Source organism: Lonchura striata, chromosome 15, assembly GCF_050655825.1.
Source record: "Lonchura striata isolate lonStrDom1 chromosome 15, ASM5065582v1, whole genome shotgun sequence".
NCBI classification, from domain to species: Eukaryota; Metazoa; Chordata; class Aves; order Passeriformes; family Estrildidae; genus Lonchura; species Lonchura striata.
Window position 1 is genome coordinate 4,368,193 of NC_140717.1, and position 26,716 is coordinate 4,394,908.

Here is a 26,716-nt window from a genome sequence, read left to right on the forward strand (position 1 = left end):
TGATGGATGATGGATGGATGGATGGTGGATGGATGGATGGATGATGGATGATGGATGATAGATGGATGATGGATGATGGATGGATGGATGGATGGTGGATGGATGGATGGATGATGGATGGATGATGGATGGATGGATGATGGATGGATGGATGGATGGATGATGGATGGATGGATGGTGGATGGATGGATGATGGATGATGGATGATGGATGGATGGATGGTGGATGGATGGATGGATGATGGATGATGGATGGATGGATGGATGGATGGATGGATGGATGGATGGATGATGGATGGATGATGGATGGATGGATGATGGATGGATGGATGGATGGATGATGGATGGATGGATGATGGATGATGGATGGATGGATGGATGATGGATGGATGGTGGATGGATGGATGGATGATGGATGGATTGATGGATGGATGATGGATGGATGATGGATGGATGGATGGATGATGGATGATGGATGGATGATGGATGGATGGATGGATGGATGGATTGATGGATGGATGATGGATGGATGATGGATGGATGGATGGATGGATGGATGGATGATGGATGGATGGATGATGGATGATGGATGGATGATGGATGGATGGATGATGGATGGATGGATGGATGATGGATGGATGGATGATGGATGGTGGATGGATGGATGGATGATGGATGATGGATGGATGATGGATGGATGGATGGATGGATGATGGATGGATGGATGGATTGATGGATGGATGATGGATGGATGATGGATGGATGATGGATGGATGGATGGATGGATGGATGGATGATGGATGGATGATGGATGGATTGATGGATGGATGATGGATGGATGGATGGATGGATTGATGGATGGATGGATGGATGGATGATGGATGGATGATGGATGGATGATGGATGGATGGATGGATGGATGATGGATGGATGGATGGATGGATTGATGGATGGATGGATGGATGGATGATGGATGGATGATGGATGATGGATGGATGGATGGATGATGGATGGATGGATGATGGATGGATGGATGGATGATGGATGGATGGATGGATGGATGGATGGATGGATGGATGGATGGGATGGGTGGGATGGATGGGGATGGATGGATGGATGGTGGGAACAGCACCAGGCTGGCAGCTGGCAGCTGAGGGCAATGAGGTCTCCATGTCCTCAGGAAAAGAGCAGGATCCAGCTGGCTGTGACCCCGGGACCAGCGTTTTACCTCCTCACCTGCCCAGAGCACCCCAGGGTGCCTGTGGGTAGGGCTGGGGTGTCCCATGGGCTGCTCCCCCAGTTCCCACCGGGATGTGGGTGGGCAGAGTGTGACCCTGCAGAGCCACCTGCAGCCCTGGGGTGCCCCAGCCCCCAGGTGGTGGCCCTGGTCATGGCCAGGTGCCCTGGTGCCACACTGTGCCCACCCCCCCCCCCATGCTCACACCCCCCAACACGTGCAGGAGCCCCCCAGCCCTGCCCGGGGCTTTGCCGGTGTCCCCCTGTCCCCACAGGGACCCCTCCCTTGTCCCCCAAGGCGCCCAGGGCCAGGCAGCACCCCGGGATGCAGGGGGACACTGGGGGGGACAGAGCAGCAGCCCCTGGGCTGCACAGCCAGGCCAGAGCCATTCCTGCCTCAGTTTCCCCATCCGTCCCCTCTGCCCATTCTAAGCTCTTTTCCTGAGGGAGTTGCTGGCCCAGCTGTGCATGTTTTGGGTGCCCCTGGTGCCCCTCCAGGGCTGCTGGCCCTGGGACTTGACACCCACAGGTCACCCTGTGTCCCCTCTGTCCCTTTCATCCCCAGCTCTCAACATTTTATTTTATTTTTGAGAAGATTTAATGGTTTGGAAGTGAAATAATGTGAGTTGAGGAGACTTTGGGAACCCAAAATGAAGAACTGCTGCCAAAGCACTCAGGTGCTGCCTGGGATTGGCCAAATCCCCAATTTCCCTCCTCAGGAAGGTATGGCTGGGGAAGGGGCTGGGACAGGTACATGGCAAAGGTTTTTGATGATTTCTTTTCCTCGAGGAAAGGCAGCTCACACCAACCCACAGCTGCAGCTGCTGTTGAGTTCAGTTGGCTAAAAATGGAAAAAAATCAGAGTGAAGCTTCCTTTGACAGGAGAGAAATGGTCTGGGATGTGCCAGAGAGGGCAGGCAGGGAGATGGCACTGGGCTGGGAGTATGAGAGGCAACACTGGGGTGTGCAAAACTCTGAGAGTGCAGGGCTGGGGGTGTGCAGGGCTGGGGGTGTGCAGGGCTGGGAGTGTGCAGGGCTGGGGGTGTGCAGGGCTGGGGGTGTGCAGGGCTGGGGGTGTGCAAGGCTGGGGGTGTGCAAGGCTGGGGGTGTGCAGGGCTTTGTGCAGAGCCCCTGGAGCAACAGGGACCCCCAAGCCAGAGGGGATCCATCCCATCCCATCCCATCCCATCCCATCCCATCCCATCCCATCCCATCCCATCCCATCCCATCCCATCCCATCCCATTCCCTCCGCTGTGTGTTCCCAGTTTATTCCAGGCCCTGCTGCCCTGCCCTGTGCAGGATAAAGCTCCTCTGGATTAATTCCAGGATGCAGGCGGTGCAGGTGACACACCAGTTGAATTCCTGTCACCGGAGGCCATGTGGGAAATCAGGTCACCCTCCACATCCCTCACCGGCTGCCTTCAGCCTCTCCAAAATTCCCGTGGGTATCCCACCGGCATCCCTCTGCCAAGAGAAACCCCATCCCACCCCCTCAGCCCTGCTTCAAACAACAAAACCGGGAAGAATTCCCGCAGCCCACCCGCAGGGATGAGCTCTGGCCAGGAGCTCCGTGCCTGTGCCGGGAATTTCTGCCGAGGTGAGGATGAGAAACATCCAAGGCCGATCCCGGCGGGACCGGGAACAGCCCCGGGGGTCGCGGCTCGCTGGGCTGGGCCGGTTTCATCCGCGATTAATTACAAAATTGAGGTCAATGCAGCACATCCTTTATTTATTCCAGGCAGGAGGGGATCAGGAGGCATCAGGGACAGCGAACACCGGGCTCAGCCCCTCCGGGCAGCCCAAACGCCGCTTTCCTCACGGAGGGATGGAAAGAGCCCCGGGGCAGCGGGGGCAGCGGGCTCCGGAGCCCTCCCGGTCCCGCGGGAGGGATCCCGGCACTGCAGCTGCGCTTCCCGTTAATCCCGGCACCGCCGACTGCGGCAGCCGGGCTCCGAGCAGCCTTTCCCATCGAAAAAAACAAGCAAAGAAGCCTCAGCTCCCCTCCTAGTGCTGTGAATTTTTATTAAAACAGGAGAAAACGGTTATTCCTTCGGAGTACAACAGTCCAGGGAACGGGAAAGCGGCTGTGCCAGGCCACAGCCATCCGAACTGCAGCCACGTGCGGGGAACCGATCCCAGGGTTTAAATAAACAGGGATGGGACGGGCTTTACTCCACTCTCGGCCCCGGGCTGAGCCTCCGGTGGGGCTGAGGGTCGGGTGAGGCTGTGGGAAGGAGGAACAGGGGGGTCCTGAGGGGATGTGAGGGATCCCCGGGGCAGCACCGGCTCTGCTGGAGGGTGAACGCGGCTGGAAGAGGATTCCACCCGAGAGGGGCACAGGCTTTGGGATGGACACGGGAAGGTCAAGGCATCCCTGTTCCCCCCGCGGGGGGGGCAGAGCAAAGGCACCCGCGAAGGGACGGGCAGGAGCAGGCAGCCCCGGGCCCAGCCCGGGACAGCGGCATTCCCGGGGGCTCCGAGCGGCTGGGATGCCCTGGGAGCCAGGGAAAGCCAGCCCGGAGCCCCTGGATCCCTCCAGCCCGAAGCTGCCCAGGTTGGTCACAGTTTGCAGGAACAGTACGGTTTCATTTGGTTGGCACTAGCTGTTCTCCCTCTCCCTGCTCCCGGCAGGGAGGAGGAGGAGGAGGAGGAGCCCTTCCTCTCACCTCCTCTCCCCAGGGAAGCAGCCCAGGATCCCCCCAGCCCCGGGTCCTCGTCCTCCCGCTCCCTGCTCCTCTCCCACCGCCGCGGGCGCTGGGAGAGCCAGCGCGCCGTTCCTGATTTACAGCACTCCACTGGAACATGCTCGGGATCCTAATGGAGCTCCCGGCCCCGCCGCCCGCAGGGGCTCCGGGAGCGGGGCGGGCGCTCCGGGGCCGGCCCGTGGGACTGCAGACCGGCACAGGGGGCTCCGGGCCGGCACAGCGAGCTCCAGAGCCACGGCAGAGGGGCGACAACCCCCCCGGGGACACTCCTCTGCTGGCTGCCAGGCTGGGAAGGCACGGCCACAGCCCCGACCCTGGCTCCAGGGAAAAGCCTGGAGGGCCGAGCCTGGAAGCAATGCTAGAAAAATAAGGAAAAAAAAGCTGGAAACCCCAGGAAAACCAAGTGTCAGGAGGAGGATGAACGGCTGCTAAGCTAGAGAACATCACACAGTCCGTGGGCAGCCGGCCCCGAGTCCGTGGGTGTGCAGAGGCTGGAGCAGCCGGCGGGGCCGGGCTGATCCCGCTGGAGCCCCGGCGCCGGGACCGGCTCCGGCTGGGCGAGCCGCGGGAAGCAGCAGCGGTGCGGAGCAGTTGTTTCCTAGAGCTCCTCGAAGAAGGCCACACGGGACTTGGTGCTCTGTAGGGTGAGCTGGAAGAGAGCAGAGAGGGATGAGGCACAGGGCACCTCCAGGAGGGAGCTCCTGCCTCTAGCCCTCCTAAAATACCGGGGGATGTCGAAGCCCAGCCAGGGGGTGCGGAAGCCGGGGGTCGTGCAGCCCCCACCACAGCAAGCACAGCCCGAGGCAAAGCAGGGGCAGAGACTTCATCAAGGTCACTGGCATGGCTGAGGCTTCCAGGATTGGAATACGTGGGAGACTGGATCCAGGGAGCCAGTCCTGGGGCCCCTGACAAGGAGGACATTAAGGGAAGCTGGAGGAGAAACACCTCAGTGAGCTGAGGGAGAACCCACAACTCTGAGAGCCACCGGACCCGTGTCCCCTGTGTCACCAAACGGGGCCCACCCTCGCCACGCACACATCCAGCCCCATCCCACCACGTGGGATCCATGCAGCTGCCCCAGGATCTCATCTCATCCCACCCCGCTCCATCCCTTCTGCCACAGGACAGAGCTGAGAGCCCTCACTCCCAGGACAGTCCCTGCAGGCTCTGCAGGGCTCAGAAACCCTTGGAAAGCTTTCCACAGCCATCCCCAAAGTAATACCCCACGGAGGAGCCCTGAGCCCACTTGCCAATGCCAAAGAAGATAAAAGAAATCCTCAGCGGCGGAGAAGAAATCCCAGGATTTACAGCCAGCCACCCAATGGAGTGCAGCAGCAGAAGTGGCACCTTCCAGCCAGCTGCTGGATCACCGGGAGTTTGCCAAAGCATGGACTAATTGCCAGGGCTTCCTTTCAGCTGGATTAAGCACGGTGCCTTCCTGGGAATGCTGGTTTTGCTGAAACAGGAACCCTGGGATCACCTTACAGTGAGTTAAGCCCCTGTACGGAGCCATCAGGTGCTTTCCCCCCTCCCTGCTTCTCCCCCATGGCTTTTCCTCAGTAATTCCATCTCAGCTCTAATGCCAGTCGGAAAAAAAAAAATCTGTATTGCAGAGGAAATTTCTACAGGGGCTCAATAATCTTTCTTGGCAGCAGCTTCCAGGCCAGGGCTGGCTCTCCTCTTCAGCATCCCCCTGGCTGCTGCAGTGTCCCCTCCAGAGCTGGCTGGAAGGTGGGTGAGGTGAGACAGGGATTCTGTGTGATACAGCCAGCATTTTTCCTCTCTAAGGCTGGAGAGGGAAAAAAATGGAGCAGAGAGTCCCAGGCTGCTGCCAGACCCACTGCTGGGGCCATCTGACAGGAAGCCCAATTCCTGGAAGTGTTCCAGTGCCTAAAGGAGTGCAAAACAGCTGGAGAAGGACTTGGGAGAAGGCCTGGAGCAACAGGGTAAGGGGGAATCCCATCCATCCCACTGCCAGAGGCAGGGTTAGGTGGGATATTGGGAGGAATTGTTCCCTGTGAGGGTGGGCAGGCCCTGCCACAGGGTGCCCAGAGCAGCTGTGGCTGCCCCTGGATCCCTGGCAGTGCCCAAGGCGAGGTTGGACACTGGGGCTTGGAGCAGCCTGGGATAGTGGAAGATATCCCTGTCCAAGGCAGGGGGTGGAATGAGATGAGCTTCAGGGACCCTCCCAACACAAACCATTCATGATTCCATTATCTTCCTGCCATCCAGCTCCTTCCCAAGGCTGTGCCTCCAAATCCATCCCTTCTGCAGCCTGGCTGGGGTGCCAGAGCCCCCCAGTCCTCCCAGCGAGGGGAGCTCCCTGCAGGATCACCCTGCCAAAGCTGCAGCTGCTGATGGAGCACAGGGAAGATGTTTCCCTCAGGCTGACCAAGGAATGACACTGTGTCAAGCCTGCCTCTCTGCCTGCAGCTACACACAGGTCTCCATAACCCCCCACGTGTTTTGGGGGTCCTGGGGTACCCCGAGGGTGGCCTGAGCTCAAAGCTGTGCCTGCCTCAGCCTGGAGATTTGGGAAGCAGGTGGAGGCAGAGCTCTGGAGAATCCAGCACAGGCACAGGGAGAAGGGAGAGCCCTGCTCCTTTGCTGGATGCTTTTATCCACAACATCCAAATGCTCCAAGAGAGGCTCAGTGGTACCCATTTTACCTATCCAGGGAATCTGAGGCACTGGAAGAGCAGCCATACAAGGAGTCAGAGCAAAGGTGGCACTTGAGGAGATGGCATCCCATGGAGAGGAGCGAGCACAGACTTCCCAAGAGAGCCGTGCCCTGCGGGTCACTGGCTCCCAGCAGTGGCCAGATTTTGCCACCTGGAAGGCAAACACCACAGGGATTCCTCCCTGGGAGGGTGGGCAGGCCCTGGCACAGGGTGCCCAGAGCAGCTGGGGCTGCCCCTGGATCCCTGGCAGTGCCCAAGGCCAGGCTGGGTGGGTCTTGGAGCAGCCTGGGACAGTGGGAGGTGTCCTTGCCCATGGCAGGGGTGGCACTGGACGGGTTTTAAGGTCCCTTCCAGAGACCAGGAGCAGGATTGCAGCTGCCCAGCAGCTCCAGGCAGCTGTCTCCTCATATCCGCCTGCAGCCAGGCTCCAGAACCACCCCAGAGGAAATCAGGGCAGCTCTTCACTGCACCCTGACTCTCCACTGCCAGGGGGGAAACTCTCCCCTGCCCTTTTTTCCTTCTGTTGGTGTTGTTTGCCTCCCTGTGGAGCGCAGGCAGGGCTATCCTGGCTCCCACTGGGAGCACCACAGGGACCAGTCCCGAGGGATGCATGGGGGAAGATGGGAAGAGCTGGGGGGAGCTCCTGACTCATCCCAGCGGGCGCCCTGGGGGCTGTGGAAGCCGGTGGGCACAGGGAGCTCCCTGCAGGGAAATCCCACTCCCTCAACTGGTTTTCCTTTCTTTTCTGCACTGGGATGTGAAAGCAAAGGGAAGAGCACCACCCTGTGCTGGCCTCTCCATCGTCTGTTGGGGGGAAAGCCTCCAACACCTCCAAAATCTCTCCGCAGTCTCCACATCCCCTTCTCCTGGTCAGGCGAGGAGAAATAAATATCCCTCCCCGTAGCGTAACGCTGTGCAGGGTGATTAAGAGGGAGTTACATCCTCGTCAGTGCGGAGAAAAGGAAAAAAAAAATTGATTTACAAGCAGTATTATGATAATCTCCTTCCTGCAGGAGGGAGGGTGGGCTCCCGATGCTCTACCAGAGCCATCAAGGAAAATTTAGAGGGAGAGAGAGGCAGCGCAATTAAGCGGCCTGAGCTCGAAATGAATCAGGATCTCAGGAAGGGAAGAGAGGGAAGAGTCCTGCTCCCTGCATTCCTGCAATGGGGCTCCTCTGAGCCTGCTGCTACCCAGGGCTGCCGGACTGATTTGATTTAGGAAACACAAACAAACCAGAGCAACCCAGCAGGCACAGGAGCAGGTAACCCAGTAACTGCAGGCACAGCAGTGCTGAGGCTGGGCAAACCCAGGCCAGGGAAACCCCCCAAGGACCCAGTGAGCCCCCAGAGTGGGGCCATCCCCATGCAACAGGGAGGGGAAGGGGCTGCAACTCACACCAATCTGCCTCCAGACCTCTCCCAGCAGGGAGAGGTTTAAGATGTCTCATTTTCTTGCTGTTTCCTTGTTTATCCTGCAGTATGGCCGGGCTGGAAAAGAGGGGGACCTGTGCCACCCTCACCCTGTGGGATGCCAAGATGCTTTCCTGCTGCTGGGAAGATCTACAGTCCTTGCTAATCACCAGCCAGTGCTCCACACACTAAATCCTCTTTATTCCCCACTTGCTGCCCTGGTGCTTTTCTCCATCCCTTCTCACTCCCCAGTCCCACTGGCCAGGTGGAACTCTCAATTCCCACTGTGTTACTTTTGAACCCAAAGCCTATTTTCCTGTGATTCTTCCCATTTCCCTCCCTGCTCCTCTCTCCCTCCCACGCTGTCTTTATTCTCTCCCGAGCACAACTGTCCCCCAGCCCCCGACGCTTTGATGAGCCCATTTGAAAGGAGAAGATGACGCTCCATGTGAAGGAAACGCTTTTCAAAGGCTGCCACAGAAATAGCTGATAGGCCTGACGTTTCCTACTTTCCTCTTGCTCCTTGTAAACAAGGAAAAGAGGCTGCCGTGTCCCAGTTTAACTGCCTGGGAGTTTCACTTCCCAGCTCCAAGGGGAACCGGGAAGAAAATGAACCTGGAAGGGATGTGGTCTGTCACACGTGGGGGTGTGTGGGCAAGATCCACGTGGGACGAGCCTCTGTCTCCTTCTGCACTAGGAAAATGTGCTCTCAGAGCTGCTCTGCCCACTGGGTGTCTCCTGGCTCCCACCTGCACCCCAGCCAGGTGCCAGGCTGAGTGAGAAGCTGGCAGCCTCACTCATCTTTTCCAACTTCACAGCTCCCAAGGAAATGGGAAATGCCAGTGCTGGGACTTCCTGGGAAGTCCCTTGCTGGTGGTGTGCCCGTTCTGCCTCCCATTCCAGCTGGGATTGGGTTATACAGCCCTGCAGGAGACTGAGGAGCACCTTGTCCCTGTCCCAAGATCCACAGGGAAGGATGGCAGCTCAGCCTGCTCTGTCCTACCCAGGCTCCCTCCTTTTGTCCTTCCCAGAGCATTCCTTGTGCTGGTCTCTTCTCTCTGGAAGGGGAACATCCTCCTCCTCCAAACAAACTACAGACAAACAGAGCAAACCAGACCCGTTCCAGGGAATCTGCAGCTCAAGAAGGGGAGAGATGAGGAAGGGAGTCCTCAGGAGGTGACTGTGACCCCACAGGAATTGTGAAGTCCTCAAGGGACACATTTCAGTGATTCCTAGCACAATGCTCTCCCAGTGCAGGTAGAAAATAGAGAAAGCATCTGCCCCAGCTTTAGCCTCCCAAAATCCTTCCACCTGTCCAGATGATGAAGGAGCCTCGTGACATTTGGGGGTGGCACATCCTGTCTGCATGATGAGACACTCAGGCAGCAGTGCCATCACCAGCCACCAGTGTCCTCACAAGGACAGACCACAGCCTATCCCAAAGGTGGCAGGAGGGAAGACAAGGCTGCAGATGTCCCTCTGGCTCTGCCCCATCTGTGCTTCCAGCTGGGAACTGTTCATTGGCTAAATCCAAAGGGGACCTTAAAACTCATCCTGTTCCACCCCCTGCTTCAGTCAGGGACACCTTCCACCATCCCAGGCTGCTCCAAGCCCCAGTATCCAACCTCGCCTTGGGCACTGCCAGGGATCCAGGGGCAGCCACAGCTGCTCTGGGCACCCTGTGCCAGGGCCTGCCCACCCTCACAGACAGGAATTCCTTCCCAATCTCCCATCCATCCCTTTGGCAGTGGGAAGCCATTCCCTGTGTCCTGTCCCTCCATCCCTTGTCCCAAGCACCTCTCCAGCTCTCTTTTAGGCACTGGGAGGGGCTCTAAGGTCTCCCTGGAGCCTTCTCTTCTCCAGCCTGAACACCCCCAGCTCAGATCTCAAGGCATCTCCACAATGAAAATTATCCAAGCCAAGGGCAACACTGCACTGTGTCCAGGATCAGAGCCAGGAAAGCAGCCAGCACGATCCCCATGGGCACCAAAAGTGATCCCCTGGGATTGAGCTCAAGGCACAGAGAAGCTGCTCTCAGCCACGTGAGAGCCTGGCAGGAGAGGCTAAGGCTGCCTGCGGAAGGACCAGAGGCTCAACGACAAAGCTGCTTGTCTGGGAACAGGCGTGGAGATTTGCTCCTTGCCTGGGTACTTCAAAGGGCTTAAATCCCAGTAAATAAGCATGACTGTGCAAGAAGAAAGCAACTGGAATCAAAGACCTGATTGTGTTTTAGCAGCCTGTCCTGGGAGCTTTCCTGCAGCGGAGGAGATGAGGAAGAAGTGGGTTTTTCACCCTCTACCACAGACTAAGTGACAAACCCTCCTGAATCAGAGCCAGCTGGAGCCACAGCACCAGCCCACGGCAGGGAGCTACGGAGAAGGGAGAGCAGCTTCCAGATGAGGTGTCTGTGCTGTGCCCACAGAGCTCATAAAAAGGGATTAGCATGTTAACCACGTAATTAAACATGAAAAACTTAGCAGGCGCCTTCAAAGGCAGGCACCAAACCCCAGAGGTCACACTGCAGCTCTCGCTGTGCAGCTGCTTTAATTATGGGGGCTCCTCCTGGGCACTGGAGCTCTCCCAGCTGCTGGAAGAGTCTTCCCACAAACAGCTAGGACTTCATTTCACCTCCTTGTGCTGAGGCCACAAGTGGATTTCACCACAAATTTACTTGCCATGGAGCTCTTCAAGCCAGGTGGGATGGGATAATGCGTTTCATCCACAGGCAGTCTGTCTGGAGATACCCAGCACCTCCCCCAAGGTGGCCCAGACCTGCAGGGTCACCTCTGTTAGCCTCTTCCCCATGGAACTGTTTAATGATGAGAGCAGCCTGTTTTGGGGAGCGCCTGCAGCTCCCCACAGCTGGCACAAACCCCAAACTCCAGGAATTTAGAGCCCCTGGAATGGCTGGTGCAGTGAAGAACAGCACAGCCTTGTGCTGAGCTCTCCTGGGCAAAACCTGCCTCTGTTCCTGAGCTGCAGAGGTTCTGTGGAATTGCTCTGCCTTTTCCAAAAGCATTTCCCATCTGCTCTGCCACCCGTGAGTGTGGCATCCCAGTACTTCCCTGAGTGCCACTGACTCCAAACTCCCAAAACCCTGTGGCTGTGCAAGAACTTCACCCCAGGGCAGAACAGGAAAGCTTCCCCAAACTCATCCTCCCGAAGGAGGGAGTGGATGTTCAGCACATACAGCCTGCGGATTGAGGGCAAATCCTTGGAGGAAAGCAGGCTCCAGGAATAAGAGATGTGGCATTAACAGAGCAGGACCCTTGGGCAGGAGGAGGTGAGGGACAGGCGGAGGCAGTGCAGGGAGAAGGACAACTCCTGTCCCCAGGTGTGCTGGTGACCTTCCCCTGCCACAAGAGCCACCTGCAGACACCAGCTGTCCTCAATCCTCTGCTTTACCTTCCTGGGATGCTTCTCAAACAGGCAGAGCATCCTCGTGCTGCTCAGCTCCGAGACGGAGCTGCGCATTTTTAGCCCGATTTGACAGTGTTGGCAGCAGAGATGAGGGGGTTTGGCTGTTTGTTCGGGGTATTTTTTCCTACATCCTGAATTTCCTTCTGCAACAAACAAGGGGGGAAGGTGCTGGTTTACTTCATTAAAGGAATCTTCAAAGGCTGCCCTGCACCTCCGATAAGATTCTCAACCACAGGTGCAAAAACAGGCGTGCTGAATTATTTAAGTGCCTCCACCTGAACTCACCCTCTGAGGTTGCCAACACAACTTCTGCCAAGAAAGCAGCTTCCCAGCGTGGAGGATCAGGTGTAGGAACAAATGCAGAGAGGCTGGGAGTGCTCCTGAGGGAGGGAGAGCCGGGCCGGACGGGTGACCGTGGGAGCGCAGGCAAGCTCATGCACGGGTTAGTGCCACAGCCAGATCCCAGCACCCCCACGCAGAGTACCTTGGAATAACCTACTTGGAATTCTCAAATGCAGATTGGTCTTCTGCCCTGGGCTTGAGGCTAAACCAGCAAAATAAAATGAACAACAAATGATAATAATAATCCCGGTGTGTGATACAAGGGCAGGTGATCTCTGGGATCTTAGGGCTTGCCTGGAGCAATCAGCAGCTTCCAGGTGAGGCAGAGGGATGGTGCCATTGAAGTATTGCTGGACTGATATCCCATTCCCAGTGCCCTGTGTTTCCTTGCCTTCACCACGGCGAAGACAAAAGCCCTGCTGACCTCCCTGAGCAGAGCAGGCTGTAATTTCCCTCTGATGTCTCCACTAATAGTCTATTATTTAGGAACCTTTGGTCCGTGCTGAGATGCAGCAGCCCCCACTCCCTCTGGAAGGGAGGGGACAGGACAAGATTCCATCTTCAAAGGGAGGCAAAGTGAAGGCACTGTGACAAGCCCTGACAGACATGGTAATGATGGCCCAGCCACCCTCTTTAAGGGAGACAAATGGGACCAACAGCTCTCTATGAACTCCTCTCTGTCAGAAGTGAAAACTTAGCAGTTTCTGTTTAAACCAAGGACTTGGAACACAAAGACAAATCCTTCCAAAACCTACTGGGAGCAGAAACGCCTCCAGATTCTACAGTGACAAAAGGGGTTGTGAAGATTTTTATTTTCTCTGCTCTAGTGTGACAGGAACCTGAATAGCTCCAGGCCAGCACAGGAAAACTAGCAAGTGAACCCCGCTAGATTTGTTTTCCTGCCCCAATTCAGTGATCACAAACTCCCAGCCATGAAAGTCAGCAAGAACTGTTATTTCCAGATCCTTTCAGACACAACTTCTGTCTGGGAGTAGTAAAGAGAGCAGAATTTGTTTTTCAAGCCTGCAGTTGTTACCACGGCCTGCATCCCGTGCCGTAGAGATTTCCAAATCCTTCCCGAGGACAGCTGCTAGCAGAAAGCCAGCCAGGAAAAAGCCTTTGCAGGGAAAAAAGCCTTTGCAGGTGAGTGGGGCTGACCACCACCTCCAAATCAATTGTGGATGTGCCCCCAGCCCCTCGCTACAGAGCCCAGAACTGAGGCAAAGGAAGAAGGTGGGATGCAGAAAAATAAAGAAGGGGTTTTGTTGTGAGCTTTCAGGTGACCCCCAGGTCAGCAGACCCAGGCAGCCTCAATTTTTGGCTGAAGTTCCTCATGTCAGCCCCATTGCAGGAGGTGGGTGGCTCTAGGGAGCAGAGGTCTCATCCCCCCTGCCAGCAAAGGCTTTGCTGTTAGTGACTGAAGCTGCACTACAGGTTTCTCTAGAGAGATTAAAAGAGAAGAAGAGCTTTTGGCTTTTTCCACTGAGAGCTCCTAAGCCAGGAGTATTTCTGCCCTCATTATTCACCAGACAAGCTCAGTGCTCGTAGGGAACAGCTGCAATAGGCAGGGAGGGCTTTTCCTGTTCACTGGGGATGCAGAGCCCTTCCAACAACATCCTTAGACAGATTTTAAGGTTCAGAAAGACCTTCAGCCCTGGAGACATCCCTCACCACAGCACTGGAGAGACCAGGCTGGGTCAGGACACCAGGACCACCAGAAGCTGGAATCCTCCAATCAAAGCTAAGCAGCTGGGGAAGAAAGCCTAGATTCAACAATTTTATTATCAAAAGCAGGGTGATTTTAGGGTTCTTTTTAAAGGGTTTCATCAGGGGAGATACAAACTGGGGCCTTCTGATACCTTTTTAATAGTGTTGTGCTTGCTGTTGCCCCGGCTGGAGTTCTCATTGTGCAAAATATCCAGAGCTGTCTCTCTCTCCTTGAGCTTCAGTGCTTCGATTTCTGTCTTCAGCTCGTTGAGCTGCTCCTGCAGGTGCTTGCTCCTCTCCATGTACTCCACCCTAACACACACAGAGAACAGCCCTGGGTTAGCACTGACCAGCTGCACGTGCTGATGTGACACCTGATAACAGAATTATAACAGAAACAGCTTTTCTTCGTTATTTTTAGTGTGTGGAACTGATAATATCAGTTTATAGCACACAGTGAGCTACTCAGAGCAATTATTTGTTCCTTATTAAAGGGGACCCAGACAGCCAACCCAGCAATAAAAGTGTAAGTTATATTATTATTATTATTATTACACAAAATTAAACCCAAGCTGGGTGGTATTTTAAGTCTCCCAATTTGCAAGTGAAGCTGACAGAGGTTTACACCACACAGTGGTTTAAGCAGCTACTCAGTAGAGCTCTACACCCCTGCACCCCTTCCCAAACCTGCTCCACAACCCAAATCCACAAATCTTTCCATGAGGAAGGACCCTGATGTACTGACTTGTCATGTTTTAGAAAGATTTAGCTTGTAAACTGTGTGGAAGCAAGTGCTGTCCCTAAAATATCAGGTATTTTGTACATACAGAGCATGCCTGGGAGAGAGAAAGTCTCCCAAAACAAAAAAAAAAAAAAAAAAAGGAAAGAAAGGGAAAAAAACAGCCATTCCTAGGACTTGTCCTGAACTGCCTTCCACAATGAAAAATCAACTAGAAAAATCACCCCATGAGCTTTGTACCTGTGATTAACCCCCTGAGACAGGTCAGAGGACCGGCAGGGTAATAGGAACCCTTTCCAGTGCCAACATTTGTAAAGAGGTTTATTCCAGCACCCCAGGAAAGAGAACAGCCCCAGAAAAGACAGGAAAAGCATCCTATTGCTTTCAGCATTTGGCAGAAGCAGCTCTCCCTGCTCAGGAGAGCAGGATGACCTAGATAGCAACCTGGGTACAGAACCAGGAATTATCCTGTTATTTTCAGCTTCTATCTTTTTCCTTCTGGCTCTGAGAAAAGTTTTTAGAAGTTCTTAATCTCCTGTCTCTAGGTCTGTGGTTTCATACACGGGAGAGGGCACAGAGCAGAGGCAAACCAAAGCAGCCTCTGGGATCCAAGGGTGTGTCATTACAGCCTCAGGAAGTCTTGGCCGATGACAGAGCCATTGTGGCTTTGATCGACGACCCAATCGATGAACAAAGCACATCGTTATCACAGAGATTAAAATCTGATCTGCTTTGATTTCTGCTCAATTGGTAATTTCGAAGGCTACACTTACACCCTCAGGAAAACACAAGATCAAAGCTCATAATCACATCCAAACTTGCTGGGGAACAGTTTTCATCCAGGAACGTGAAACAAATTCCAAGGCAAAGGGGTTAAAGCCCTAATGCAGGACCTTAACACACCCAGCTATCACCACATTCCCTGGACACCTGCAAAGCCTCAAGCTCAGGCCTCCAGCACTCAGCCTGCTCTTAACTCTTCCCACCACTGTGGGCAATTCCAGCCTGAGCAGGAGCCAGGATTCCCACATGGAGTGGAACTGCCTGGAGCAGGGCACCTCAGGTGAGCAGCTGGCTGGGACAGGCCTGTGACACCAGGGAAAGGCTCAGTTAGTACAAGCCCAAATTTTTCAGGTTGGAAAAGCCCTCTGAGGTTACCAAGTCCAACCATTCCCCAGCACTGCCAAGGCCCTACGTCTGCAAGTGCCACATCCACATGGCCTTTACATCCTTCCAGGGATGGGACTCCAGCACTGTCCTGGGCAGCTGTCCCAGGGCTGAACAGCTCTTTCCAAGAAGAAATGTTCCCAAAATCCACCCTGAGCCTGCCTTGGCCCAGCCTGAGGCCGTTCCCTCTCCTCCTGTCCCTGTTCCCTGGAGCAGAGCCCGACCCCCCGGCTGTCCCCTCCTGTCAGGAGCTGTGCAGAGCCACAAGGTCCCCCCTGAGCCTCCTTTTCTCCAGGCTGAGCCCCTTCCCAGCTCCCTCAGCCTCTCCCGGGGCTCCAGCCCCTTCCCAGCTCCGTTCCCTGCCCTGGACACGCTCCAGCCCCTCCAGGTCTCTCCTGGCAGGAGGCTCCCAGCGCTGCCCCAGCTCTGGAGGTGCCCCAGCAGTGCCAGCTCAGGGGACGGGCACTGCCCTGCTCCTGCTGCCACCCCAGGGCTGGCACAGCCCAGGTGCCCTTGACCTTCCTGGCCTTCCTGGCTCAAGTTCAGCACAAATCCCAGCCCAGCCCAGACTGGATGCATGCCACATACTTCTCCTTCTCGATTTCCATGGACAGCCTCTTCATGTCTGTATCCTTGAAGTCGAAGGAGAGGCTCTCACTGATGAGGTTGTAGCTTGGCAGGTCAGTGGGCAGTGCTGTGGTACTCGAGTTCATGGACTGCTGAAGAGAGAGCACAAGTTAATCACTCTGGGCCACACAAGTGTCACTACAGCCAATGTTCTGCAACACCAACGTAAAATCAGAGCAACACGTGAGCCCAGATCCTGAGCACAAGATCAGCCTGGACATCCCCTTGCACCATTCCCAATCTGCTCCTCAATTCAAAGCCATTGCTCCTCCAGGATTCTTTGGAGTCCTAAAAGAGGAGATAAAACACCACCTGCCTTCAAAATCTATTGACAAAACTTGGTAAAATCAAGGCTTTATCACTGCTGTGTCACTTTAAGCTGCCTCTTGGGAGTCATCTGTCTGATATTTAACATTCAATCAGGCTTATAAAGTTCAAGCTGCGAGCAGGGACAATACAAGATCCTGTGTGAAAGCAGAGTCCTGCACTCCACAGCTCCCCAAAGCCTGAGCAAAGATCAATGTGACCCCAAGGATGCCATTCCAGCAAGGTCCATGGAGATGCACCAACACATTTTTATCTCCTCAGTAATTTACAGCTCCAAAGGTTTAAAAACCACTTCTAGATTCAGCTGGAAATTGAGATAACACAGCAAATCACTCCTGGAACACCTGAGCAAGGATTTGGGACTTTCTTCTTCCTGCAAAATGCTTTGCTATTCCCCAGTGACACACAATGCCAGGCCCTCAGGTTTTATCTTTTCCTAAAAAATGACCCTTCTTCCTCTCAGTCAAAAATTCTGTCACACCTCTAACAAATGGGCTCATTAGGAGAAGAGAAAAATCCTGTTGGAGTCATGGCTCTGCTCCTGCAGCACGCTGGATGAGGTGGCAAGCAGGGCACATGTCAAGGGTGGCACAGCAGCATCAGCTGGGGCTGAGTCACAACTGCTGCCAGCCTGCTCAGCCCTCCTCTTGGGTATGGGAAGTCCAGCCCAGCATCCCAAAGATCCCCCACCTCCCTCCTGGATGCTCCTTCTTGCTTTAAGGGATTCCTGTAAGGAAAACAACGTGTCCAAACCTGCAATGGCACTGCTGAGTGCCTGCTCTAACAAATGAGAGTTTGAGCTTCCAATGGCTTTCTTTCCCTCATTTCTCTTATTTGGGATACTCCAAGCACTGTTTTCAGTTAGCTCCTCTTCAGCAAGGCCTGCAAGCACTGGGCTGACAGATTTACTCTGCACAATAACCTGCCTCTTCCCTCACCACCAGCCTGGAATTCACAAACAGCCAGGGCTCGTTCCCAGCTCGGACAAATCTGAGAGGAACAACATTTCATCGACCCAAAGCTGGAACACAAACACCTCATACAAGCATAAACAAGGAGGTGCCTCAAACTGCACTTGGCCTGGCTGGAGCCTTCCAGGTGAGTTAAGGCCCACATGACAAGGAAACCCAATTCCTTCCTCCCCCTCTGCTGCCAGCACAGAACAAAGCCACATTAATTCTGGAGCAGGCGCTGGAAGGGACAGCTCAGTACCTAAATTCCAGTCTCGAAGGAAAGGGGACAGGTCTGCCAAAGCACTTAACTGATTTAAATACTTGCATCCCATTGACATTCAAGTCCCTTCCCTGTAAGGCACACAGGCGTTCCCAAAGTCCTCCCCACGTGAGGTTCTCCTGTCCCTGCAGCACAGGGGAGCCAAGAGCATCCGAGCCAGCCTGCTGGCCTTCAAACAACCTTTAGCTTGTTTTTTTTTTTTTTTCAGTACAAGCTTTGTTGGGTTTTGTTTTTAAAAATTCCCAACAGCAGCAGTAACAGTTGAACAGGAATTTCAGTTGCTGCAGCCATTAAGGCCTGAGCCAATTCATCAGGGTTGCTACAGCCACTACTTCCTTCTCTTCCCTCAGCACTGCTCTGCTGGAGCAAGGAAAAAAATTGGAGAACTCAGAGAGCAGCAGGAGTGAGGAGTATGGAAAAAGCAGAGTGAGCAGGTTCAGGGCTCTCAAAGGCATGGGATTGATATCTGGAGCAAAGCATTTAACAGAATCATGGAATGGTTCGGGTGTGAAGGGACTTTAAAGCTCATCCTGTTCCACCCCCTGCCATGGGCAGGGATACTTCCACTGTCCCAGGCTGTTCCAAGTCCCATCCAACCTGACCTTGGGCACTGCCAGGGATCCAGGGGCAGCCACAGCTGCTCTGGGCACCCTGTGCCAGGGCCTGCCCACCCTCCCAGGGAACAATTCCCAATTCCCAATATCCCATCCAGCCCTGCCCTCTGGCACTGGGAAGCCATTCCCTGTGACCTGTCCCTCCATCCCTTGTCCCCAGTCCCTCTCCAGCTCTCCTGGAGCCCCTTTAGGCCCTGGAAGGGCTCTGAGCTCTCCCTGGAGCCTTCTCCTCTCCAGGGGAGCACCCCCAGCTCTCCCAGCCTGGCTCCAGAGCAGAGGGGCTCCAGCCCTTGGAGCAGCTCAGGTGCCTCATCTGGACTGGCTCCAGTAGCTCCAGGTCCCTCCTGTGCTGGACCCTCGGATTTGGAGGCAGCTCTGCAGGTGGGGTCTCACCTGAGCAGGGCAGAGGGACAGAATTCCTGTTGCAGATTCCCTGCCATTAGCAACAATCCTGGGCAGCTCTTTCAGCAGGTGCTGTTATTTCTAATCCAGGGCCATGGAATGATAAAAAGGACAGGGAGCTTTTTCCATATGTGTTCCCTGACCTGGAACAAACTGCAGAGCCCTGTTCCTGCTTACAGCAATTTCCTGCCGTTAAGAGGCAAGCATCACGCCAGCAGCGGCCATCCCTTGGATCCCTCTGGAATACAGAGCGACATAGAGCATCCAGAGTGAGCACAGAGCAGGTCAGGAGGGTTCCCCTGCAGGGAAAGCTCCTCCTGGTGCTGCCACTGCCTTTATTTTGCTGCTCAGGAATTTGGGCAAGCCCAAACCAGCCACTTGCAGCTCCCACAGGATCAGAGAGGAGGTGATTGCCTTTAGCTGGCACCTGAAGGGCACTGAGGGAGGCAAAGATTTGTGACCAAGTCCATAAGGAATGAGTTGTTCTCCAAGCCCTGATGGCCTGAATCTCAAATCCACATCTCACTTCTCATGCATCACCTACCAGTGACATCATAAAAGCAGCCTGGGCTTCAAGGACTAAAAAGACACTGAAACAAGCTTTAAAGAACCAGGATTGGAGACTGGAAAGTTGAAAAATATATATATTTAACTGTTTATTTTGCCTTTTCTGCAGCACAGAGTTAGGTCAGGGATTGGACTCCATCTCTGTAGGGTCCTTTCCAACCTAAATGATTCTACATCCATCCACTCCCCCCTTCCTCTTTTGCTCTTGTGAAGTCCTGCTGAGTTCCCAGTGTCAGGGGACACCACACCCCAAGTCTGGGACCATGGAAATGAACAAGCCCAATGTTAAACCCTCGTTCAGGAAGAGAAAAGTTGGAATCCTGCACCGTTCATCAGAGCTGAGGAACTCAAGTGTCCCAGAAACAGCTTTTAAAACCGGTCCCTCCAAGCGCTGGCAATCCAGGGAAGTGTAACGGAGGATGGAAGAGCCCAGCAAGGTGTTCTCACCTGGATATGGACATGCTGGGCACCAGCCTCCTCCTGACCTTGGAAATAACAGCCACAGAATCTGTGCAGCACATCCCTCATCCCGGGGCAGGGAGAGGGGCAAGAGGAGCAGCAGCTGCATGAGGGGACCCTGCCACTGAAATGGGGAAGAAAAAAGCATTTCCCTCCCCAGCAGGCACTGACAGCCGTGTCTGGAAGGCCAGGGCTCTTTAGGGAAGGCAAAGGACACAGCCCTATGTGTCTGGAAGTGGCAGCTCTGCCTCCAGGCAGATGCAGCTGGAGGGGTGGAGCTGAGCTCCATGCAATCCCACAACATTCCCCTAATGAGGCTCTAATTCCACAGGAACACAGAGCTGAACCACCCAGCTGCTCCCCTGCACAGAGATTTCAGCACAAGGGCTTTGAGCTGGGGCTCTGTTGGTTTCACTAAGGATGGACATGGCAGCACTAGGGAACATGGCGTGGAAGAGCTGCCCAAATTCCACACTGGCTGGTGTAGCCACGCAGCACAATTCCAATGAGGACAAGTATCTCCCTGTGCTCAAGTTAAAGCCAGAATTAAGGAGCTGGTGCATCCCAGAATTCTAGTGACTTGTACAAGAAGGAGCACTCCAAAGCTGGGCTTTATCCAGCACTCACTTGACTAAGTGTCCCAGAGCCGAGAGCACCTGATTATTTTCCATCACTGTTATTTTTAACAGCTTCCAAATACTCTTGCAGTGAACTCCAGGGAATCGGGATGAAAAGTTGCTTCATCTCAACCCCTCTCCAATCTGCTCCTATAAAGTTTCCAGACAAAGGGGGAAGGAGCCTGCAGGTACAAATTCAAACCTCAGTGCTGGCCTGTTTGTAACTCTCACGTCAAGCCCATTCCTGATGCTCTTCCCCTTCCCCCAGGCCAGGAAGGAACAGGTGTGAGCTGCAGGGCTGGAGGCACCTGATGGGCTTTGCAGGCACAATTAGGGAAGCAGAGGAACAGAACTGCCAGACAAGTCAGAGCCATGGTCATCTAGTCTGGCTTTTCAGTGCCCGGCACGAATCAGGACCAGATGCTTCAGAGGAAGGTGTGAAATCCTCTTAATGGACAATTATGGAATAATCTCCCTTCAAGTAAGTTTTTTTCCAGCACATGAAGGTCCACTTTATGCCCAAAGAATGAATTTACAGGTTCTGAACAGTGTTTATCCCACCTAACAAGGACATACTTAACCCTATTTTAAAGGTTATTGCTAAGCTGGTGCACTCCACACGTGCTGGCAAAGTGGCTCTGACATTGCTGCTAAATTGGTTTAAAATTTGCTGCTTTAATTTCACCAGCAGCTCCTTTGCTCTCGTAGCAAGAGGTGGGTGGAAAAAAAAAAAAAAGAGCATAGTGAAGTTCTGCTGGATGAGATGCAGGGATGAAAAGGGCAAGCACTGCTCAGGATTTCTGAGCAGCAAAGACACAGTTCAGCCCCCTCCATGGTTGGGATGGAGAAGGCTCCTCCAGGCTACACAGGAGTTCAGGGAACTGGGAATTACAACACAGATCTCTCTTACTGTGTAGGAAGACTTGCTAGTGATCTCCAAGAGCTTCTGCTTTGCTCTGCGCTCTGACTCGCGAGCCTCCTGCAGGTCCTGCTTGAGCTGATCAGCCTCCTTTGCCCTGCAAAGACCAACAGCAAACAGCAAATATCAGACTGGAGCCAGGGGGAACGAGAGGATGGAGAAGCAGGATCACAGTGTGGAATTGGCAAGAAGAGACAGAGAAGGGCTGAGCTCATCCAAGCAGAAGGGCTGACACCCAGCAGGCTCTCACACAGAGAGGAGTAATCAGCTGGAAAGAAACAAGGCTCATCTTTTACTTGCTCACTGCCAAATTCACTGGGGGACCTGGGCTTGGGTATCAGGAGGATGGAAACACCAGTTTTAACAAGGAGCAAAGTCTCTGGTCAAGGCTAATCTGGAACAGAACTCATGGCTGGAAAGGAGAACTGAACAACTGAGAGATAAGTATAGGAGTAAGGAGAGAATAGGGAAGGTAGAACTACCATCCAGAGGAAGAACAACCCCCAAGTGTTATTAATGTTGTTAAATACTTCGGGGAATGCAGAGGAGGGCTGCAGAAAGCACCCAAAAGCAGAGCTGGCTTTTGGAGAGGGAAACCATCTGGGCCAAAGGGCCATTTGCTGTTGGACACACGTGGGAAGCTGAGGGAGGATAACTCAGAGGGATAACTTGAAGGGGGTGGGAAGCAAAGCAAAAGCAGCTGCAAGGTTGTACCCTCTGACCTCCTCTCCGACTCCTCGGCCATTTTCAGTGCCAACATCTCTGCCTCCAGCACCTTCTGCTCCATCAGCCTCTTCTCCTCCTCAGTCCGGATGGCCGTGGCCTTGATGCGCTGCATCTCCTGCTCGGCCTCGGCCGCCTTCTGAGCCAGGAGCTTGGCCTCCTCCTCCGTGATCTGCGCCTTCTCCGCCAGCAAATCCGCCGTCTCCTCCGACCTCATCTGACAATTCCGGGACACGAAGCCATTAAGGACAGCCAATGTCTCCCCAAATGTGCCCACAGCCCCTGGAGCAGGGCCCCGAGCTGCTCGCTCCGACACGCTCCATAGAATCCCTCCCTCCCGTGAAGACCTGCAGCCGTCTGCCGCCAAGGCTGGGATGTGCCCAGGCTCTGTCCCAAATCATCCTCTCTGTGCTCCTCCCAAGCAGCCCTGCAGGATGAAATAGCTCCATCCAGCCTGCTGCTCACTGGCCACTGGCAGCAGTTTGGGAGCAGTCCTAGGGCAGTCATAGAGTGCTTCCAAAAATGCTTCTGCAGTGGAAAGAGTGAGGAGCAGCTGCAGTGCTCAGGAAATGGCCTCCCAGGGACCTACCAGAGCCTCGTTGGCCATGGTTGCCTCCTCCTTCAGCTGCATCAGCCTCCTCTCCAGCTCATCTCTGGTCCTCTCAGCCTCTTCTCTCATTTGCTTCTCTCGTGCCAAGCACTGTCGTTCCATCTGGGAAAAAGGGATTGGGGAAAGCAAGGAGAAAAACACACGTGAGGAAGGTTCTCCATGGGTGAGAAAGAGGCACAGGTGAGGTCAAAGCACTGCTGCCTCCTCTGTGCTTAGTGACAATGGGAACGTCCATGGACTGGGGTCTGATCAAAGAACAGAATCATGGGATCTCTTAAGGTTGGAAAAGACCTCCAAGATCATCAAGTCCAACTGTTCCCCCAGCACAGCCAAGGCCACCCCTAACCCATGTTCCCAAGTGCCACATCCACACATTCTTTTAACCCTTCCAGGTTGCCCTGGGCAGCCTCTTTGATGCTCCCTTGAAAAGTGCCAGTCCTGAGACAATTCCCATCCTCTGCTCAGGCTGTCACTCACAGCATGGCCACAGGAGCTGCCTGCAGGTGACAATGTCCCCAGACAGTGCCCTCCTAGTCTGAGTCACAAGGCAGACCAGGACAACTGGGTCTCAAGATCTCCAGCTTAACTCTCTGGAGTTTCTTACAGGAGGACTGGGCTTAAGGACAGTCTGAGGGCATCTCCCAAACACTGAAGCACATGGCAGGAGGCTGAAGGACAAGGATAGCTGCTCCTTTTGATCAGATATCCAACCCAGCATCCTGGTACCTTCACTTCCATTTGATCAGAGGGAGGTGACACAGAGTGCAACCATCTCTGACAATTCCTGAATAAAGCAAACCCTCTCCATTCACAGGGTGCAGCAGTACTTCTCCAGAAAGAGAACATCCAAGCCACCAGGACCTGCCAGCTCTCCCCAGAAGATGCTGGGAGCATTGTTGTGCCCAGGGACTGCCTCTTCACTAGCCAAGAGTCCAAGGGAGCCACTGGGCTAATTAACACACTGAGTTTAATCCCTCCAGTCCCACAGGGGATGGGGCATTATAAATATCCACGCTGCAGTCAGGACAGGAGACCTGCTGGGTTTAATAAGGGAAGGAAGTGAGACAAGCCACATTTCTCTACTCCTTGGACACCAGCTGTGCTCTGAAAGCGGGACGCCCACTGTTCCAACCGTTCTGCTTCCTTCCATTAAAGGTTCCCCTCATTAATTATCATTATGATCTGCATCCCGCTCAGGACTCCCATTAACAAGAATTCCTGATCTAAAAGGACAATTTGAAACCAGTTAACGACTGTGGATGCTGAGGGAGCAGGGCAGACAGCACAGTGGCTCACTCAGGACAGGGCAGCCAGCCCACACAGGAGCCTGACCTTTCCCATGGAGCCCAAGTGCTCTGGATTTGAGAGCTCAGGTAAAACCATAAGCTGCTGCTCCCTCCCAGAGCCCTCACCTCTTCCAGCAGCCCAAATAAGCACAAGATCTTGGGTGTGGTGTTATCCAAACACATCAAAACCTCACAGATCATAAAACTCAAAGATTTGTGGAATTGTCCAGGTTGGCAAAGCCCTCTACGCCCAAGCCCAACCATTATCCCAGCACCAATGTGCACTCCACAAAACCATATCCTTGAGTGCCACATCCACTTCTGAACTCTTCTGGGGATGGTGACTTCACCACTTCCCTAGGCAGCCCATTCCAATGCCTGACCACCCACCCCTGAGGCTGTCAGCACTTGGACACCACGCTGCTCCTTCCAAGGATCTTCTGCTCCACTGAGGTGAAGCAGTGGTGAAGGGTTGGTGGTTGGAGGCCTCAGAGTGCTTTTCCAACCTCAATGGTTCTATAGTGCCAACTCCTTACTAACCAGAGGAATCCCTGTGGGAAGTCCCTCTTCCCCAGTGGAGCTTGTAGAGACTCAAGCCCAGACCTCTCCTGCCACTCCACGAGCTACATGAAGGAAAACTGCCTCAGGAGGTGCCTGAAGGACAAGTCACATCCCACCTCCAGCCCAGCTGAGCACCTCTGCACCACACAAACACCAAGAGGTGCCTGAAGAACAAGCCATGTCCCAGTCCAGCTCCACACAAAGATTGAGAGAGGTGCCTGAAGAACAAGCCATGTCCCATTTCCAGGCCAGCTGAGCACCTCCATCCCACACAAGCACCTCTGTGGCCCTGCTCAAACCCAGTAACACCCAGACCCATGAGCACAAACCCCTGCTGGGTGCAGCAACTGCTCTGGCTTCTCCTACTCCTCTCTAGTGGCTTCCCTGCCAAAGGGCCATTTATATTCCGAGCACCAGTGCTCAGATTAGCTGTGTGGGTTTCAGTGAGTAGAAAAGGTCTACGAGCAGAAAACAATGATTCATACAATTCAATTTGCTGATCTCTGCTCGTGGGCTCCACGCTGCTGCCTGCGCCGTGCCGGCCGGGCTGACCCAGGCACGGAGAGAGGCCAGCATGGCATCAGCATTCCAGGCTGCACAGCCCGGAATGTCGGCGTGCATTCCATCACCCTGCAATTAGAAACGAGCCAAAGAGCTACAGCAGAGCACAGCTCCCCCTCACAGCCCCTGATCTATCAACTGTCCCAACACATGGCCTGCCATGCACTTGTAGACACCCAGGACAGCTTTTCCCTCCTATCCTCTCAGTTTTGTTCCCAAACTGGGGGCTGGACTCAGGCTGCCACCAACCTGCAGAGCCAAGCTGAGATGACTGGAGAACTGGGAGCAGGCTACTAAAAAATGTTCAGCTGGACCTTCCCTCAAAGCTGCTTTGAAGTCATTCCAGAGATTTGTCCTTCCCAAGCCCGTCTGCATTTCTGATTTTGGCTCACCTGCTTCCTGGCCTTTTCCTCCCTGGCCTGTGCTTTCATCTGCTGCACCTCCAGCGAGTCTGCCTTCCTCCTCCTCATGAAGAGGTCGTGGTTCCCAATGCACAGCTGAAGAATCTGTTGCAGCCAGGGGTGAAGAGCAGAGAGGAACAGCTGTACGCGTGATGGCAATGAGGTGGTTTGTATTCTTGACACACAAAACCACTAGAATTGCTTTGATTTGGTGCTTGTTAGTGCTTCCACCCACTGAGCTCCATCCCTGCGAGCTCTCACAGCTGTAGGAGGGGCAGGGAGCCAGGTCCCACACCAAACACCAGCTCCTGGGTATAGCAGCTCTTTGCAGACACCAATTTTCTGTGCCTCCAGCACAGCACGGGTGTTGTTTTACACCCACTCTAAAAAGGAAAGAGGCCAAATAATTAAATAAAAATTTCTACAGCTCTGCCTGGTTCCCTGGTTCTCACTCCTCCCTTTCTTTAGGCTCAAGATGAACTTGCACCTTCTCCCAAGTGTACATTTAAGGCACTGAGATTAAAAAATAAATTAAAAAAAAGGAAAAACACTTTCCATTTGGACAAACAGAAGGCTTATCAAAAACTTGCTTGGGCATCTCCAGATTCCTTTGCTGAAGGGATTTGAGCCACAGTGTGGTTCTTTCTCTGGTAAGGACCAGGGAGGTGGCAGTGCTAGAGGAGGGTTAGCACAAGGTGGGCACACAGAGGAGTGAAAAGATTTTTTTAGCAATAAAAGCAGGGTTCTAAATTTGGATTCTTTTCTAAAGAACTGATTTACATGCTCTTCTTCCATTTTATAAAATCACAAGAATCATGGAATGGTTGGAGTTGGAAGAGACCTTTAAAATTATCCACTGCCACCACCTGCCATAGGCAGAAACATCTTCTATTGTCCCATGCTGCTCCAAGCCCTGTCCAACATGGCCTGGAACACTTCCAGGGATGGGGCAGCCACAGCCCAAGTCACAAATGACTTCTCTGAAGATTTCAGCACTATGAACCTGAAGATGCAGAGAATGAGGTAGCCCCATTTCCTGTGGAATATGAAGCACAGCCAATAACCAGGACAGCAAAGGTACCTGTGTGACCTAACAAAGGATCCAAATCCAGACCATCAGCTAAAGCTGGTCTCCAACATGGACAGCTCAATGCAGCCCATCCGTGTCCAAGGAGAGTGTCCTCAGAGGGGCAAAAGCCAGGACTGTGCCTCCCAAAGCAGGGAAAGCTATGACACAGGGCAGAATGGGAAAGATCCACATGGGAAGAAAGAGGAACTGAGCAAAGCTGGGAGTTGTATTTACTAACTGCTTCCACTATTTAGGTCAGCTGAAAGCCAAGAGCTGCAAAAGGGAGCACAAAAACAGGGGAGGGGGAGAGGTTCTGTGGAGCAGCTTACCTTG

The 26,716-nt window shown here is 53.9% G+C and overlaps 1 protein-coding gene across 15 annotated transcripts in view; it reads right to left on the minus strand.

Moving 5' to 3' along the window:
• Positions 1-2,943: 2,943 nt before the first annotated feature.
• Positions 2,944-26,716, minus strand: part of NF2 (NF2, moesin-ezrin-radixin like (MERLIN) tumor suppressor) — a 47,031-nt gene continuing 23,258 nt past the window's right edge. For 3 of the 15 annotated variants that reach the window (XM_085592883.1, XM_085592884.1, XM_085592885.1), the window contains exons 11-17: positions 25,306-25,419; positions 22,485-22,607; positions 21,895-22,112; positions 21,164-21,269; positions 15,996-16,126; positions 13,654-13,813; positions 5,205-5,397 (exon numbers count right to left, since the gene is read on the minus strand). In XM_085592883.1, the coding sequence (XP_085449009.1) occupies positions 5,308-5,397; positions 13,654-13,813; positions 15,996-16,126; positions 21,164-21,269; positions 21,895-22,112; positions 22,485-22,607; positions 25,306-25,419 (942 nt within the window). In that variant the 3' untranslated portion in view covers positions 5,205-5,307. Of the gene's footprint in view, positions 4,591-5,204; positions 5,398-11,951; positions 11,997-13,558; positions 13,814-15,995; positions 16,127-21,163; positions 21,270-21,894; positions 22,113-22,484; positions 22,608-25,305; positions 25,420-26,716 lie in introns of those variants that run through there. The other 12 variants (XM_085592888.1, XM_085592889.1, XM_085592890.1 and 9 more) reach the window with 9 other exon arrangements.